This window comes from Schistocerca nitens, chromosome 9 (assembly GCF_023898315.1).
Source record: "Schistocerca nitens isolate TAMUIC-IGC-003100 chromosome 9, iqSchNite1.1, whole genome shotgun sequence".
NCBI lineage: Eukaryota > Metazoa > Arthropoda > Insecta > Orthoptera > Acrididae > Schistocerca > Schistocerca nitens.
Window position 1 is genome coordinate 296,379,787 of NC_064622.1, and position 19,412 is coordinate 296,399,198.

A 19,412-nucleotide genomic window follows, 5' to 3' on the forward strand; every position below is an offset into this window, starting at 1 on the left:
AGACTAAAACTGATAACTTTTCACAAACACAGAACTTATCTTTCAACATTTTTTCAGTTGTAGAATTATATGTAGATGACACACCCTCATAGGATAGGTTTTTGCATGGTTAAAAAAAGGGGCAACAATAAAAACAAATGCCACAAATGCATTCCCCTGAGTAAAGAAATACTTGGTAAGTTCCTGTTATTTCAGGCAGTGAGTGAGAGTATCAATATTAACAAAAGTTATGAAATTAAAGATATTATACACAAATATTTCACAATACTTACAGCATTTACAAGATCTATAAAAAACACTCAAAATATACACACACTTGCAGAAGCTCAGTGCAAATGAAGTAGCATTTCTAAGTCTCTTCCATTTTACCCATGTACTTAAAAATAGTAATAACACAAACATCTTCCAGAAATGCACTGCCATGAGTGAAGCAGAACACGTGTAAGTTGTTCTTATTTCATCCGATGAATGTGACAATGCATTTTAACAAATGAATTATAAAATTAAAAATATTTACATGTCACAAAATTTACAAGCAAAATAGAAAACCATGAGCGAATGAACGTGCATGTGCGCGTGTGCCCCCCCCCCCCCCCCCCACACACACACACACAGAGAGAGAGAGAGAGAGAGAGAGAGAGAGAGAGAGAGAGAGAGAGCTACATACTCAGTACATAAGAACCAACAGCTATCTTTTTTCTCCCAGTCACTTTCTTTCTACTCATGTAGTTTGCAGAGGGCAATAACAAAACCAACTGCTAAAAATGCATTGTCCTGAGTAAAACAGTTCCTGTTATTCCATTTCAACAAATTAGTTATGAAATTAATGATATTTCACAAAATTTACAGTATTTACAAGCAATACAGAAAACACTGAAATACACATATACTTTCAGAAGCTCAGTACAACTGAGCTATCTTTTATTTCTTGGCCTTTTCTTTTTTGATACCCTGGTGTCACTCAACTGTTTCATGATATTTTTTTTAGGATCAAAAGTATCATCAGACGTATTTTCAGATGATGAACTATTCAAAGACATTTCAAGTTCTTGAGGATCTTGATAGTCATTTTGTGGCTTATGAACAGCCATTTGAGATTTCTTTTGATACAATCGCCTTGCAGGTGTGGCACGGAGGCACTTCAACATTTTCGTATTATCATTCTTGTCACTCTCTTCCTGTTTTCCACTGGTGCTACTCTTTGAACTGCCAGACACACTACTTCTGAGACTTGAACTATTACTGCAACTGCTGCTGCAGCTACTTACACTGCTGCTACTGCTGCTACTATCTGAACTGCTGCTAGAGCTACAGCTGTTATCATCATGTTGCAGACACAATGGAACTGAGGGTGTCACACAAACAGGAGAGCTGTTATTGGTATGGGGTTCATCAGCAGTGATGGCAACTGAACTTCCAATTAAACCAGATGGACTGGTATCATCATGTGGCTTAATTGTGATGAATTTCATTGGAGCCTCTTCAAGAATACATTTCCTAGATCGGCGCCGTACAATTATATTCTTTTTATTTGTAGCACTTGGTAAATTTGTACTGGTAATTATTTCAGACTGCTGTGGACATGACATCACAGCATTTTCCAGTTGCAGACTGTCAGATTCCTTTGCTACATTTTCACTCCCACCACTTTCATTTTCAAATGAGCCTTCCAGTATTTTCAGCAGTTCTTCACCAGAGAGGGGTTCCTTTCCTCCTCTACCCTCTGCATAACCGTCAGCAGCCATTTCCATACTATCTTTCCCTAAAGTCTGTCTTCTTTGATTTATAGTCCCCTCCGAAATTTCCTGTAGTCCAGCTTCACCTTTCCTGTTGTCATTTTCTACCTGAAAATTACCACTCTTCAGTTCTCCAAAAGTATGCACACAGGTTGTTTCATTTCCAAGATGTGTACTAACATTAAGATCATCCACAGCAATATAGCTGCATATAAGGTCAGTGTCTTGTAGCTCTGACTGACAAAGCTGTGGTCTCATTTTACATGACCCCTCCTCAAGTTTAATTTGTTCATTTTCAAAATTCATCAATTTTTGCAATTTCTTCTTGGATGATTTTAAACTCTTTTTGGAATTGCAGTTTCTTTCATCTGGCCTGCAGCCAGGAGAAGACAACCTAGTTGTTTTAGATCTTGTGATTCTTTGACTTTTACTGTTGTGTTTATCACCTGACTGCATATTTATTGCACTTTTGCATGAGTTAAAATTTAGTGACTCATTATCATTATCGCAGCTAGCACCACTTGCAATTTCTTCACTGTACTTGGTACTTGAGGGAACACATTCATCATGAATACCAACTTTATAAGGTGAATGAGTCTGCAATAAATTTGCCATTAAAATTTCTGACTGTAGTGAACTTTGTGATGTTGAGATTGTCATTCTCGCATTCTTTTTCCGCCTAGGAGGGGAAACTAGCTTAGAACTCAATGGAGCACCAGTGTCTTGTACACTGGTATGTTTACTTGCCTCACTGGTTTTTTTATTGCTTTCTGAATGTAGTTTCTGATACGACTTAGGCTGAGTGTCTTTGTGCACACTAATGCCACTTACAAGTGAGGTATCAATTTCTGGCTTCTGTCTGTTACTAACATCCACATCCTTCATGACAGTATCACCTCTTGATAATGCTTGAATGCAGCTACTAGCTAGTTTTGTTTTAACTGTTTCATTCTTTTTATCAGATTTTCTCTCGTCAATTTGTTTACAGATCTCTTCAGATTCGACATGCAAAGAAAAATTTACATCTTCTGAGACAGTCGCCTCCTTGTCACACAGAGAAAAACCATCTTTCAAAGATTTAGGATTACTAGAAGATTGTACTTCACCTTTACATTTCATTTCATTTCCATCCGAATGATTGTCTGACTGTTTGTTACTTTCTGTACACTGACAAGCATTACTACATAAACAAACACTTTTTGATACCTCAATAGAAATTACGCTATCAGTAACTTGATGATTTACGAGCTCTCTTTTCTCAAAGAAATCCTTATTATCAGCATTACATGTAATATTATTTGTGCCACAACTTTCTTTTTCAAATTTTGCACCCAAGAGAACTGATTCAATATCCTCTGTCTTTTTGTTCATAGTAACACTATCTTTTACTTCCCTAGCCTTCGTACACTGGGATGATTGTTTCCTAGCTCCACCTGACTCTTCAGAGTCATTATTCTGAAACTTCTCTAAGACTTTATACCTATTGCTGGTCTCAAAGTCAGCAATCTCTTGTCTTTCATATGTATCATGTTGCCGTTCTTTAGCCAACAGATGATCTCCCAGAGAAGGCTTGCTACATGAAGTGGGATTAATATTTCTATGACATGGCGGCTCTGATGTCATGTTGTGCACTGGTTCAGAAAATTTTGACACTGCAGGGGAAGTTTTCACAGGACTACCATCTAAAATTTCTCCTTCCTCTAGTTCTTCCCTCATATCCTCAATTCTTGTTTCCCTTCTGCTCTTTCTTTTACTGACAAGTTCTCTTTTTTCTGGCCGTTCAACTCTCAAATTTGTAAATCTCAGTTCATGGTGATCTGCAAAGTCTTTCATGGAACAGAGCAAGCCTTCTTCATTAGCAGACATCTTAGCCAATGGAACATCCTGCAGGATGCAACCAACTTTACCAGCCACACTGCTTTCTACATTTAATGATGGAGCAGAAACAGTGGTAGAATTATTACAGACTGACACTGGATTTTTAATTTCTGAAACATGTTCTGAATGAAGTGCAGTATTACTAGCTTTTTCCTTGTGAGTTTTAACATCTTCTAGATCAAGTTTACGATCAAGCTTACCTAAATCATTAACTGATGCGTGTTGTTTATCTGTGGTGCAACTAATGTTCTGCACTCTCTCTGTCCTTGATCCACCAATGAAACTTTGTACAGGAGAAATGACATTAGTTTCAACAGAGGCAGTTTTCTCCACAACTGTCTGCTCACTCTTGGTAACAGTGCCATCAAGTACTGTCCTTACTGAATCAGTAGTTGTAGCAACAATTATTTTGTCATTATTATTCAGTCTTTGTCTTTTTTCCTCAGGAGAGTCTACATCACAGGATCCAGAATTTCTCTTAGAACGTATCACAACAGACTTCCTTTTTCGTGATGTACTAAAATCGCATGTTTCACGGAATATGCTAACAGAAACACCATCCGTTTTAAACACTGCTGAATTACAGACTCTCTTCAGTTTCCCTTCAGTGTCATTTGATGCCTGACTAGTGACACTCTGTGCATCAGAGGTTGGCACAATATTTTCTTTCCTTTGTTCTTCAGCGGGACGGAGAGCACTGTCCGAGCTACAAAGTGGATTTGGTTCATTTGTTGCAGCATGAAATAGTTCCGGAGTGTCTGGGATTTTATCCAATTTGGAACTTGAATTAGAAACTAACCTACGGCACAAATCTAAAACAGGTTTTCTACATTCCTTGTTCTCAAATGTAATCTTCTTTAATTTATATTCATATCCCTTGGAAGTATTAAGATCCTCTGTTTCCATTCTTTGTGTTTTCCTTTCATTATAATTTTCCGCTGTCACTTTCCGATATTCAGGTATTATCTGAGAGTGTTTACAATGTTTGTCATCTCCCAGAATAGAATTGGTTGTGCCACTTTTGCCAGTGACTATCTCTCTTCTGTAATCATCCAGTGAGAAATCTACATTTCGAGACTGCTTCTGACAGTGTACAACTTTTTCTGCCTCTACAATGAACATTTTCTTTTTCAACAAATCATTAGCAGTTTCCATTCTAGTTGAATCAGACCTTTTAGATACATTTTGGTGTCTAGTTGCAATATGCCTCTTGTCTTTATCATGAAATTTTGTACTGCCATGTCTTCTTTCGTGCCTGGAATGAGATGAGGACCGCCCTCGAACAGGTGAAGAGTCACGATGCTTATATTTTCGATGGTCTGTGTAATGCTGACTATCTCTAAATGATTGTCTCACACGTGAATGGCTACTGTAAGATGTATAAGATTTATGGCTATTATGGGCTGAATATTGTCTGGAGTATCTTGTTCGCGCACTGTCAGACTCACTGTCAATTTGCTCTAAAACAGAAGATCTCTCAATGCGCACCCTCTGCTTTGATGATAGTTTTGGAATTTTGAAACGTGAGCTGTCAAATGGAGTTTTCGATCTTGATCGTGAATACTTTGATTTTACACTGTTTGCAACTCTTACACTGGGAGATGTCTTAGGCCTAAGTTCCGTTTGTTTCCCTCTAACATGATAATTTGTTTTTACATCCTGTTTTGCATGTTTTGAACTCTCTCTCAGTGAAGACTTCTGTGCATTTTCGCGTTCTTCTGACTGTATCACACAGGAATCAACTGATGAACTTTTTGTAGAAGAGCTTTGAGAGCTTGATCTATGGCAATTTTGAATGACAGGGTTGTGAGATCCAATATCTGATACATGAGAATGGTATTTTTTAGAATGAAAAGTGTAACTACACTGTTCATTAGAAGTTCTTGCATTAACATGTTCAGGTCTTGTATCTTTACTACCATTATCGAGATCTGGATTGCCAAATGATGTTTCTTCTAGGATATTAATTGCATCAGCAAATTTTCTTTCATTTAGAGCTACTTCTTTCACATTTGTGGTATTCTCAAACTTCTGAACAGTCTCATGCTTATCTGTAGCAAAATTTATGTCTTCTTCCCCCTCATTGACGATAATGTTGTCATCGTGACTTCCGGAGCCATCTGGTTGTTTAGTACGTGCATAAGCAAGTGTTTCTTGATCATCCTTCTCTTTGGATGCATTTAAATACTTTTTCAATTGCATAATGGGCACCGTCTCAGTCCCTTCATATTGAACCTCTGGGGTACAATTATGGTCCTGTTTTGCACCCGCAAATTGGAATTCTACAGACTGATAGGAACTTAATTCCTGAGACACACTATCTGCATTAAGAAAAGTTCTTTCATTACGAGACACTTCCTTCAAATTTTCAATGTGCTCAAGTTTTTTATGAGTATTATGCACACTTGAATCATCATTTTCATCTCTTTCTTTTTTACTGCTGTTTACCTTCACATTACAATTCCGAGAGTCACATGGCTGTTTAGCACCAGTACAGACAAGAATATCATTACATTCTACCTCAATGGAAGCACTGAACTGCTTCCTCAATTGTGTACTAAACACAGTCTCGGCCACATTCTTCTGACCATTTGTGGTACAATAATAGTCTTGCTTTGCATCCACAAGATGTACTTCTATAGCTCCAGAGGAATCTGATTCTAGTTTACCAATTATATTACTTGCGTTAACAGAGTCTCTTTCTTTTTGAGTTGCTTCTACCTCCATTTCCTTGGCCCCAAGCGCCTGACAAGCATTATGCCTAGAAGTCTCATCTGTTTCTCTCTCCTCTTTACTGCTATTTATCTTAACCTCATCAGTTTTAGAGGCACATGACTGTTTAGTACCTGTATAGACAAATATGTCTTTATCATCTTTCTCTGTAGAAGTATTCAATTGCTTCTTTCTCACTTGTTCAGTGAAAACAGTCCCAAACACATTCTTCTGAACTTTTGTGGTAGAATTATGATCTTGCTCGGCATCCTCAGAATGGAGTTCCTCAGATTGGGAAGACTTTGATCCTAATTCACCAATTATATTTCCTGCATTAACAGATTTTCTTTCACTTTGGGTTGCTTCTTTCACAACATCTGAGGCCTCAAGCTCTTGAAGAGTATTATGCCTAGCTATTTCATTATTTATGTCTCTCTCCTCTTTACTGCTATTTATCTTCATCTCACCAATTCTAGAGTCATATGACTGCTCAGTACCTGTGCAGACTGGTATTTCTTTATCATTTTTTTCTGCAGAAACATGCAATTGGTTTTTCCTTTGTTCACTGAAAACAGCCTCAATCACATTATTCTGTACATCTGTGGTACAATGATGACCTTGTTTTGCCTCCACAGAATGGAATTCTGCAGATCCAGAGGTACTTGATTCTAATTCATCAATCACATTACCTGCATTCACAGATTTCCTTTCATTTTGTGTTTCTTCTTTCTCAGATTCTGTGGTCTCGAACTTCTGAAGAGTATTAAGTCCAGCTGTGTCATTTTTAGTCTGTCTCTCCTCCTTACTGTTACTTATTTTGGCCTCATCAATTGTGGAATCATATGACTGTTTAGTACCTGTGCAGACAACTATTTCTTTACCAACTTTCTCTGCAGCAGCATTCAGTTGCTTTCTCATTTGTTCACTGGAAACAGCCTCAACCACATTCTTCTGAATGTTTGTGCTACAATGATGATCTTGTTTTGCATCCACAGAATGAAATTCTACAGATCCAGAAGGATTTGATTCTAATTCATCAACTACACTACCTGCTTTAATAGATTTTTTTTCGTTTTGAGCTGCTCCTTTCACAGTTTCTGTGGCCTCAAGTTCTTGAAGATTACTGTGCCTAACTGTCTCATCATTTGGGTGATTCTCCACTTTATTGCTATTTATCTTTTCATCATGACTTCCTGAGACACATAACTGTTTGTTATTGGTAGAATCAAATATTTCTTTCTTATTCTTTTCTGTGGAAGCATTCAGTCGCTTTCTCATTCGTGCACTGAACACAGTCTCAACCACATTCTTCCGAGCCTTCCAAGTACTATAATCGTCTTGAATTGAGTCCACAGGAAGGATTTCTGAAGAGGCAGAGGAGTGTCCTTCTAAACTACTCACATCATTTAATTCATTACTGACGCTTGATGAACAAGTGTTAGTGTCAGGCATTTTGTTGTCTGCTTTTAGTATATCACGTGCATCTTCAACGATATCTGTAACCCTGTTACTTGTGCCAGAAATAAAATGTAATCCTTCTTCATGCCACTGAACATTGGAATAATTATGTGCCAGTTCCTGCTTCTGATGTACTCTGGTGTCATCAGTGTGTTGTTGGCATTCTACTTCTGTTTTGTGTGATATTTTCTTGCGCCGAAAAATCAACTGGTTGTTCCTTGAAAAAGAAAGAAAAAAATTTTTTGAAATAACACTAATATATTTCTTAAATTTAAAAAATTAAGTGATTTCCTAGTGCAGCTAATGCAATTCATTATCTTCATAAAACATGTTCAAAACATTGCAATGAAGTATAAGAGGGCATGAAGAATAGAATGTAGTGTGCATGCCTGATGTTTTTCATGACTGCGGAAACAACCAGTCACTGGATAGCTGTTGAAAAGTGAATATGTGTAAGTGGTAGTCGGCGGGCTTTGCGTCGTGAGTAAGTGGAACAATGTTACTGCATCAAATTTTGTTTTAAACTTGGCGATTCTCAAGCTGAAACAATTCAAAATATTTACAAGTGTTTAGGGATGCAGCAATGGATACCACACAGATGAAGGATGGGTACAACTGCTTCAAATGTGGCTACTCATCAGTTAAGAGTGAAGCACATTCAGGTAGGCCCTCAACATCCGCAAATGAGGTTGTTATTGATCACCTAAGGACTCTGGTGATGCAGGATAGATGAATCACGATCAGAGAATTTGCTGATAAAGTTGGCACTGGATGCATTCATTCCATTTTAACAGAACATCTATACTTCAGGAGGATCCCATCGAAATTTGTGCCAAAGCTGTTAACAACTAAGCAGAAGCAACTATGATCCGAGATCACACAAGGCATGCTGGATACTGTGAACAGTAATCCAAACCTTCTTAAAACATTGATCACTGGTCATGAGTCATGGCTTTATGGGAATGACCCATAAACAAAATTCCAGTCATTGTTATGGAAGCACCCATCACCCTCGAGTCCCAGAAAATCAAAGCAGGTCCACAGCAATGTGAAAGTTATGCTGAACATATATTTTTACTCCAATGATATAATCCATCACAAGCTCACCCCAGAGAATACTAGTGTCAATAAGGTGTACTACTAAGAGGTTGTGCATCATCTTTGTGAAGCAGTGAGATACAAACGGCCAGACTTGTTGGCAGTAAGCAGTTGGCACCTTTACCACGATAATGAATCCACTCATTATTCTCAATTGATTCAGAGATTTTTGGCCAAACACAACAAGACTGTGGTTTATCTGCCCCCCTCTACTCCTGATGTAGCACTGAGTGACTTCTGACTTTTCCTTAAATTGAAAAGGACTCTGAAAGAGATCAAATTTCAGAACAGGGAAGAAATTATGAAGAGTATGACGGAGCAGCTCTGCACCAAGCTAAAGGGGGCTTTCCAATAATGCTTCCAGCAACAGCAGCACCATTGGGAGAGGTCTGTAGAAGCTAAAGGATGACTAGTATAAAACAATGTCTATCTGAATAAAGAATAAAGATTCTTTTCATTAATAAAAGTCGGATACATCATAAACATCCCTCGTACAATCAAGTATTTCACTCTTCTCCGATATAACAGTACACTCTAAAACAGCCTCATAAATAAAAACATGAGCAAATCTTTCAATACTTTCTTACCACTTACTTCTTACATACAGTAGGTTGGTTGGTTGGTTGGTTGGTTGATTCGGGAGAGGCGACCAAACAGTGAGGTCATCGATCCCATCAGAAGAGGGAAGGATAGGGAAGCAAATCGGTCACGCCCTTTCACAGGAACCATCCCGGCATTTACCTGAATCGATTTTATGAAATCACAGAAAACATAAATTGGGACGACCAGATGAGGGTCTGAACTGTCACCCTCCCGAACGCTAAACTCTGCACCACCTTGCTCAGTATGTAAAGTAGATTTTGTTAAGACTGCTAGGAGATTCCTGTATTATCATTAGCAAACATTTCAACAGTATATATCAGCAAAACTCCTTAAAAAACGTTTTGCAAATCTGCAAATGAGTATGGGCTTTAGACTCAAGTAGGGCATTACTTTACTGCAAAATAAAAATAAAGCAATAACCAAAATATATGCAGCCTGTTCAAAAGTGCACAGCTCCGCAAAATCAAAATACACTGTTGGGTAACAGTCAGCATTGTTGTTCCACCCTATGCATTTTGATATGCTTGTATTCTCCTTGGCATCCCATCCAAAAAATGGTCGGAGACACTGCTACTCAAGCTTCTACCTCTCTCTGACAAAAGCCCTTGAAATATAGCTAGTTGGGTAGCTCCCACCTGTTATGTTTCCCTTCCCCAATAATTATAATTATTTTTCCAAATTAATTTGATTTCTACAATAGTCATTTTCATATCGCATAGAAGACGCATGAAAACTTCAACTTCTAGTTTGGCTAGAGACCATGTTAATTAGAAAGCATCATTAACTGAAAATGTAAGTACAATTCTGATGAATTGTATTAGCTAATATATACTTTATAGTATCCTAAAATCTGTTAACACAATATGAAGCTGAGAGGGGCTGCAATTTTTCATGGTAAATTCTGTCATAGCTACTATCAGATACCTAACTTTGACTACACACCTTTGTTACTTCTTTTTTTCTGTAACATATGACATATAGCATTGCTTAATTACCACACTAATTAATGATTTCACAAAACTTACTATGACTGGCAATGTGAAACTCGTGTGTGTAAATGAAGGGATTCACATTGTAAACGAAAAATAGTGTCTATGTATTTTTATAAATTTATAATGCAGAATTCTATTTGTCCTTGTAGTTCACAAATAACAGTAAATTCCAACCTATTCAAATTTTAAGGCAATTGTGTGGTTTTCAAAATAACAGTTTATTCTTATATCACTCTTCGTAAGACCCGCCCTATCACAAAAGAGGTAATCTGCACTCAGACTGTAACTACAGAACTATTGCTGGGTCTAGTAAGTAGCTACCTATTCATCTGTACTGAAATGGCATAAAAAAGAACCAAACTGACCATAAACAATAGTTGGGAACACATCCAAGCGTAATTAAAGTGTCTGATCTTCAAGTTCTGGTGCAGATTACATTACTGACAATAGCGTACTTTCACCACCAACTTTTCAGCCAGTTTTTGAAAGAGGTGCCGGCTACATTCGTACGAGGTTCATTCAAATGAAACCTGATCAGTCCATCTACCTTTGCCTTACACGTGAGGTGGTACCACTTAACTGCGAGTATGGTGGCGTGATCTATTGGTAGAGAGATTGACACGTGTGCACCGTTTGATTTTGCATTGCGCAGTGTGGTTTCACACTGTACAGAAGGTAGTCACACAAGTTATCGTCCACTACCAAACATGCAGGTGACTAAGCAGGAACAACGAGGAGTGATTCGATTTTTGGCAGCAGAGGGAGCTGGAGGTCGTGAAATGTATCGATGGATGAAAGCTGTGTACAGTGAGTACTGTCTGAGTTATTCAAGCATGCTGGAATAGCGCAAACCTTTCCTTGAGGGGTGAGAGTCACTGGAAGACGATGCTCATCCTGGACGGGCTCATGTCATCACACCGGAAATGGTTGCAGAAGTGAATGCTTTAGTCTTGGACAACTGCAGAATCACCATGGATGAGATCCTTCGGTTACTGGGTATGAGTGCGGGCACTGCCCACACCATAATGCATCAACACTTGAACTTTTGAAAAATCTGTGCGCAGTGGGTTCCCCACCAACTGACCATCAAACAGTGCAATACTCAAATGGCGCAGTCTTTGAGTCATCTGCAATGTTATCATGAGGAGGAATATGGTTTTTTGTCACGTATTGTCACAGGTGACAAAACATGGTATCACCATGTTGAACTGGAAAACTAGTGTCAGAGCAAGCAGTGGAAACATGCGACTTCACCACCTCCAAAGGAATCAAAGACCATGCACACCATTTCTGGTAACGTCATGATGTCCTCCTTTTTTGACCACAAGAGCCCACTGGTTGTCGAGTTCCTGGAGCGGGGAACCACCATAAATGCCCAACATTACGTAGTCACTTTACAGAACCTTAGACGAACCATCAAGTTGAAACGCCAAGGCATGTTGTCCAGTGGCATTACCCTCCAGCATGATAATGCCCACCCACACATGGCCAATGTGGTGAAGGCGACATTGCAGCTGTTTTGGTGGGAAATGCTGGAACATCCACCCTACAGTCCTGACCTTTCACTGTGTGACTTTCATGTGTTTGAAACTCTAAAACAAGCTATTCGTGAACATCAATTCGCAACGGACGATGAAGTGTGTGACTGGGTCCAGGCCTCGACCCGACAGCAGCCTCCTAGTATCTTCAAGGATGGAATCGACCGGCTAGTGTCACAAGGGGATACATGTGCCAACAGTTTTGATGACTATTTTTGAGTATATTTACTGTGTATAACTACATTTTTGAGCTAATAAAATCATTACCGTTACTTTACACTAGTGACCAGGTTTCATTTGAATGCCCCTTATAAACTGGGTAGGCTACACACTCCAACAGTCATATAGTGTACGAGGAGGATTACAGTTATGAAAGACTGATAGCTTCAAGCAGTTCCATGCACGTTCTATAGAGTTCATATCAGCAGATATTGCATATCATTAAGTTTCATTGTTTCTCATCTCCTAGAGAAAGATGTTGACAAGGGAGCCGCAGCATACTCATCCATTATCATTTTTTACAATGAACCCATTATCATAACTTTAACTTAGGGCTTGACAACAGGCTGGAGGACCGTGTCCTGAAATTGTTCAAGCCCTCCCACCATCCTTATCAGTGATGAGAAGGATCCAAACATTCATAAATCATATTGGCCCAAACACAAATGACTCAACTACCAACAGAACCCATTGCACTGCGTCCCTGAGATGGGCATTGGTACCTGGCCATCTGCACAAGCTTTACATTGTTCATCAGTTACCGGACAAACACTGCACTTATCCATGACGACAACCCAGTTTCATTGATACAGGTTCCTTTCCAGATGTTCCCTTACTCACCTCCTTCATGCATTATAGTGCTGCGGGGTTTGTACTGTCGTATAGAACTGATGCCTACATGCCAGATTTATCATGTGGAGACACTGCCCAGGTTGACACAGCACTCGAAGCTGCCCCTAAACAGACAGTGAGCACTTGTGTCACACGATCCTCGCAGTATCTGAGGGCAACTGTTTGTAAGTAGTAGTCATCAGTTGGCTACGCAGACGTTTGGCAACCACTGTGAGGCAGATCTGCAACATTTTATCTCTCACGATAATGGCTTAAAGTTTCAATGGTGTTGCTGCGGTGCATGACAATTTGATGGGGAACTTCCCATTCTGATAACCTTTTCTGCTGTAAATCAACACTGCATACATAATCTAAGCCTGAAATGACTTTCAGGGCATGCTGACAGACTCAACAGTGTGCATAAACCACACTGTCCAACTCTCTATTGTAGAAACAGCATGCTCTACTGAACTGCACTGAGAATGCAGCTTTTCTTTCACCTGTATAAAGATATTTCCTTTAGTCAAAAGAGTACTAGGAAAGAGGTTTCCAATTAAAAATAACAAACACAAGCATTGCAAGTCATAAGGAGGCAGCAAATTTTTTTTAGCTTTGTGTGTGTGTGTGTGTGTGTGTGTGTGTGTGTGTGTGTGTGTGTGTGTGTGTGTGTGTGTCCACAGCACAATCCTCCTTTACATGGTGAACAACTGCACTGCTCAACACAGAAAATGTTATGGAGTGAAATGAGCTAAACTTCGTTAATTTGATACCAGTGAATTCAAAACTCATCTTAAAGTTCACGTATTAGCTCCAGTTTTCAACTGCAACCATTACCTGTAACTACAATTTTTTCACGTAATATTGCCCCCATAAGCAGCATCGCCTGAGTATTTAATTCTCAAAGATTGGTGAGATTGGTGTCATTACGGTTGGGTGCCACCTCTGCACATAGTCACCATATGATCAGTAGGGGGGACGTAAGGGTCTTCACTTCCTAAAAGTAATTCTAACAACATGGTTGTGTTTTAACACTTCTCAAACTTCTTTCATGAGAATTGTGAATACCTGGCAATCTACTATTAACATCAATGTTCAATAAACATGTTAACAATGCACATGCTTCCACTATATTTGCAGCAATGTGGCATTTGCTTTGAAGAAGTCTTCGGTTATATTTTCTTTAAAGGGGTGCTTATTGGTTATTGGCTGGACAAAGGAAGAGCTCAAGTATACAAGAGGTGACAGGAAAGGTCTTGGCCGACCCACGAAATGCTTGTCCTAGTCAAACATCAGTTAAGCAACTGATAGTACATTCCTTTGCTAGGTTAAACAACTTTTTCATTAATTTTTTGTTTTAAATATTGGAGTTTGAAGTGTGAAAGGTGTACACATGTTGAAAAATGGATAAAGAGAGCAAGCATGCAGTTATCCACTACCTCCTGAAAACGGGCACGAGCACACGGGAGGTCCATAATGACATGATGGAAACATTAGGAGAGGACCCCCCCCCCCCCCCCCTTCCAACTCCACTTTGCAGTGGAAGACTGGTAATAGCCAGCATGGAGGAAAATGTCACTGCAATTCAGGATACTATCATGGCAAGCCAACATGTGACAGAATGCTACATTGCTGAGAGAGTGGGCATACCTCAGGTGTGTTGGACACATCACAAGAGTTGTACCTGACATAACAAAGTCTCTGGTTGATGTGTCCTAAGAATGTTGACAACAGAAAACAAATGTCAGAGAAATGTCATGCCTGCCAAAAACTTGACCCTTTTTTTATGCAAACGCAAATTCTGTGACATTTCTCAAGCGATTGTGACAACAGATGAAGCATGGACTCACCACTTTCAATCCGAATCCAAGGTTCAATTGAAACAGTGAAAACACTCCTCCTCACAAACCCCTAGAATTTCAAGTCAGTCACATCAGCTGGCAAGGTGATGGTCTCTCTTTTTTGGGATCTGAGAAGTGTAATCCCGGCTCAGTACCTCAAAAAAGGTGAAACAGTGAATGGATCATGTTATGCTGCTCAACTACTGTGTCTGAGGTATGCCATCAAAGTGAAGCACGTCGGGATGTTGACAAAATGTGTGCTCTTTCGTCAGGACAATGTGCCTGTTGCACACATCTGTCATTGCAGCATCTGCCATCAAGTCCTGTGGCTTTGGGTTCCAATCTTATTCACTCGATTTGGTCCCTCTGACTTGCATCTCTTCCCTACACTGATGAAACATCTAGCTGGAACCCATTTTGGATCACATGATGACATCAAGGCCACAGGGGAGAATTTCCATTTTGGATCATTGATGACATCAAGGCCACAGGGGAGAACTTTTTTGCCATACTGGAAGAAACGTTCTACAAGGAGGGTATAAGGACCTGCAGCACCAGGAGGCAAAACTGTGTGGCCCTAAAAGGGGACTATGTTGAGAAATAGCCGGAACTGGCCTAGTGACAAACTTTATTCGGTGGGCTGAGAACATTTCAGTCACCCGATGTACTGTGCTGTGTGTTCATCCTACCTCTGTGTATGGACAGATGGATGGAAAAAGATATTGCACGCCATTAAAGCTGCCGGTGGTGACAAGTAGGATGCCAACTAAAAAACTAAGGTTATTTCTTCACCGAAAGTGTCCCCATACAAAACAGATATGTATATCCCAATATAAGCTCCGCAACTCACCCTATGTGTCACAGCAAAAAAACTCTGTTCCTGAAATAGCAAAGGTTTGTGTGTGTTCTAAAGAATCTGCACCTAAAGATGAAGAACGATTCAGTCTGAGAGATGCAGGCTTCTATCTCTAGCATACATTTGTCGTCTCACAAGATGAAACAAGAGAAGTACAATGTCCTCATCGGGAAACTAAGCATTAAGCAGTATGTTTTAAATTGTGGAAAAATTACATGCCCTTGCAGAGTATGAGTTAAATGATTACAAAGATAAAGAAAATTGTAGCTCACAAGACACGTTCTCGGAATGATTAACCATGAACAAACTATTTGATAAAGACAGTACAGACAGCAGTTGCTTATTGACACATTACAATTGATAATAGGAATGGTGCATGGGAGCATGGATCTGTACATGAATATTCATACACTTTCCTCATGCTTTAATGATACTGTAACATAGTCATGAAGTGAAATCCATACTGAAATATATAGACAGGTCTTTGTTTAAGGTTGTTACCAAACCTCTCGAAAAGTTCTAGTTTGATTTACTTCATATGGGCATAGGCAATACAGCAGAGCAGTTCAGGAACCTGCAATGGAGAGTGCATGCACTGCCTCATATGGGCAGACCCACTGAGGTCAGTGTTTACTTGTGAGGGACAGTAAGCAGGATAGGCCAGTTTTCCTGTGTAGTTAGATCACCTTGGACCTAGCCCAGTGCTTGGGCCGAGAGCTGTTGGGTGCCCAGTCGTTAGCTGCCCCTGCCAGTTGCGTGCTGAACTATAGTCACATACATATCTTTGTAGGTACAGGTGTTCCACTTCCCACAGTTCAGTCCATATGGTGAAGCTAGTCCCATTTATGAGGTACTGTTCCCTGGTTGTTACTGAGTAACCGTCGGCCTGGAGTACCTCCAACCGTATTGAGTAACAGCATCATCATGCCTTCTGAAGATATTAATTTGGCAATGAAGGACATTCTTATGTGCGTGACACTGCTGGTCTTCTCCTCCTCCTCCTCCTCCTCCTCCTCTTGTCCCCCCTTTTCCCCATTTCATAGTGTTCACTTTGGCCAACCATGGACCCAGCATTTCTGCAATGCTGACAGGAACAGTTGCACCAACAGCAGCAACAATAGCAACAGGAGAAGGTGCAGGCACTGATGACTCAGAATGCACACTTGTTTTGCACCCTTGCCTTGCCGAGGGTGCAACTGCCCGCAGGACAGTTTTCTTCACCATCCATGATGCTGAAACGTGGCAGAATTATCTGTGCCAGTTCTTGCTGTGCTGTCAGGTAAGGTGTATCATCAGTCTGGTTGATAGGGCCACCTTGATGTCCAGTAATGTGGGTCTATATGAAGTTGTTCAATTTGAAGTTCTCCACTGAGCCCAAGAAGCTTTCCTTTGACAAGCTTTGTTGGTTGCTTGTGCAGTATTTCAGCCATCAAATCCATTTCATAGAGCTGCGGTTGCAGTTCAACCAGTACCAAAAGCACCCTGGCCGGTCATATGCAGTCTGGATTGCAGATCTGCAAGGCTTCTCATGCAAGTATTGTTTTGAGTGTCCCAAATGTGCCATCTCTTATCAAGACTCACTAATTTGGAACATGATTGTCAGGTTAGCTCCTCATCACAAGGTCCAGGCTAGGATGTTGATCTTGTATGACCCTTCTTTAACCAATACCGCAGAATTGCATGAGCTTACAGCAGCAGCAACGAACATCCTTCCTGGTAATAGGCAGGTGGCTCAATTGCGTATGCATTGTTAACGGCTCTCGATGCTCCATGGGATCCTCCATGTGGCCTCGCCTCCCACTGAGTCATATTGTGTTGTTGCCCTTCAAGAGGCCATTACAGAGGCATCGTGGAATGGCCTCCACTGCTGACATTGTCATAATCCCTGCCAGTGGCTTTTTTTTGGGTCCTCGACATCGTTGCTCCTCTACTCAATGGGCAATCCAGCTGTCCTAGCTCAATTGTCATTTGTTGCATGTTCACAGCAAATGCCTGCAGATGGAGGCCATGTATGAGATGTACTGGGAAAGGGGGGATTGGTCATTTGGAAACTGTTTGCAACACACCTGTAAGCGTGTCATCAGATGCCCCAGTGTGGACACTGGACTCTTGGGCTGCCTTTGAGCCTAAACCCCCATGCATGTCATCCCAGCATATTTTGCCAACATTGATTGTTGTTAAGTGGCTGTTCACATATCAAACCAAAATGGCAATGGCAGTGCCAGTCAGCCTCATTAATTTGGACACGTGCAAGATATTGAGGTGACCAAAGTTGCAACGGCCACTCTGTCAGGGTGTGTCTCACAGTAAACAGAGAATTTCCTTGCGAGGACAATTCTGTGTCTTTCCACTTTACAAGAATGTGGAATGACAACTTACATTGTTAGTCATCAATTCACTGTTAAGGCAAAACATCTTTGGGCTCAATCCCTTTTCTGTTTGCATTGGCAGGACCAGGGTGTCACTTTTCCTATTTCGTGGAATCAGTGGGTCGTACCTTTGGTGGCAATTCAGAAGGTCAATGGTGCCATGTGCTTTTGGGGCAATTTCATACAGACTGTCAATACGCAATGTGTCATGGATGATTTATATACCACTCTACAGCTGGTGAAATTGTTAGTGAAGTAGTTGGGGGGCAAGTGATTTTCCTGCATCAACCTGTGCAATGCTTACCTGCAGTTGCTGTTTGGCATAGTTTTTCAGGCTTTTCTGGTCTCAGCACCCACTTTACCATTTTAATCACTTGCCTTTTGAAATCTTGTCTGCACCAAGAATTTACTACTAATATTTGGAGCAGTTGATTCAGAACATTCCCTGTTGTGTCAGTTACCTGGATGAGATCTGGGTCACAAGCCCTACTCGGGAGAAGCGTTTACGGAACTTCAATCAGTTTTCCAAAGCCTCCTAGAGAAAGGCCCTCATTGCACACTGGGAAAGTACAGCTTTTTATCCTCAAAAGGGCATTTTTGGGCCATGTACTTAGTAAAAATAGTCTCATCCCCCTCAAGGGCACTGTCACCTATCACCGTCCAAGAACCTGAAGACAAGATTTCATATTTTACTAAGTTCATTTCCAAGACTGTGCATGTCTTCCAGTCTCTTAAAAGGCTTCGCCGGAGGGGCATTAAGTCTGTGTGGTCTGCATATTACCAATGGGATTCCCACTTTCTCAAGCAGCATTTGTGCTCTGCTCCCTGTCCACCTTGTTTTACACCAAATAAACCTTTGACCCTATCCTGTGACATCCCAGTATGGCAATGGTGCTGTCCTGTCACAATGAAGTGCAGTTGGCACCGAACAGCCCATTACTTATGCTTTCTGCTGTGCAACAGAACTACTCACCAGTAGAACAGAAGGGGCTAGCTATTATTTTTGGGGTCCAAAAGTTCCATGTCTTCCTGTATGGGGCAAAGTTCCTCTTCATCACTGACCACAAGCTATGAGGTTTCCTTATTTAGCCCTCGTTCCAAGTTGCTGGACAGGACTGCTCGCTGGTAGCAACGGTGAGCCCTCTTTCTCAGTAATTACTCTTATGACATGTTTGTTACTGCTCCACTTCCCAGCATTCCAATGGTGATGCACTTTTGCAACTACAGGTGGAGCCCAATACAGAGTTCGACAAGCAAGAGATTCTCGTGTTTGCATTGGGTGATGCCCTGCAACAGATCCTGTCAGATTTTTCATTGGCAGCACGAGAGGTAGTGACCACCATGGCCGCTGACCCACTTTCCCAGAAAATCATTTCAGCAGTCCAGAGGGGTTGGCTGGAGCATGTCTCATCGGGTGTAGATCCAGTGTGGTGGACACTTTTTCTCCTCTGTGCTTGAATCAACATTATCCGCAGGAGTCCTTATGCTTGCTGCAGAGGAGCT

General features: G+C 40.6%; 1 protein-coding gene across 1 annotated transcript in view; it reads right to left on the reverse strand.

Annotated features, from left to right (window-relative positions):
• Positions 1–914: 914 nt before the first annotated feature.
• LOC126204192 (serine-rich adhesin for platelets-like) overlaps positions 915–19,412 on the reverse strand; it is a 77,494-nt gene continuing 58,996 nt past the window's right edge. The window contains exon 3 of the mRNA XM_049938594.1: positions 915–8,001. Coding sequence (XP_049794551.1) covers positions 915–8,001 — 7,087 coding nt within the window. The remainder of the gene's footprint in view (positions 8,002–19,412) is intronic.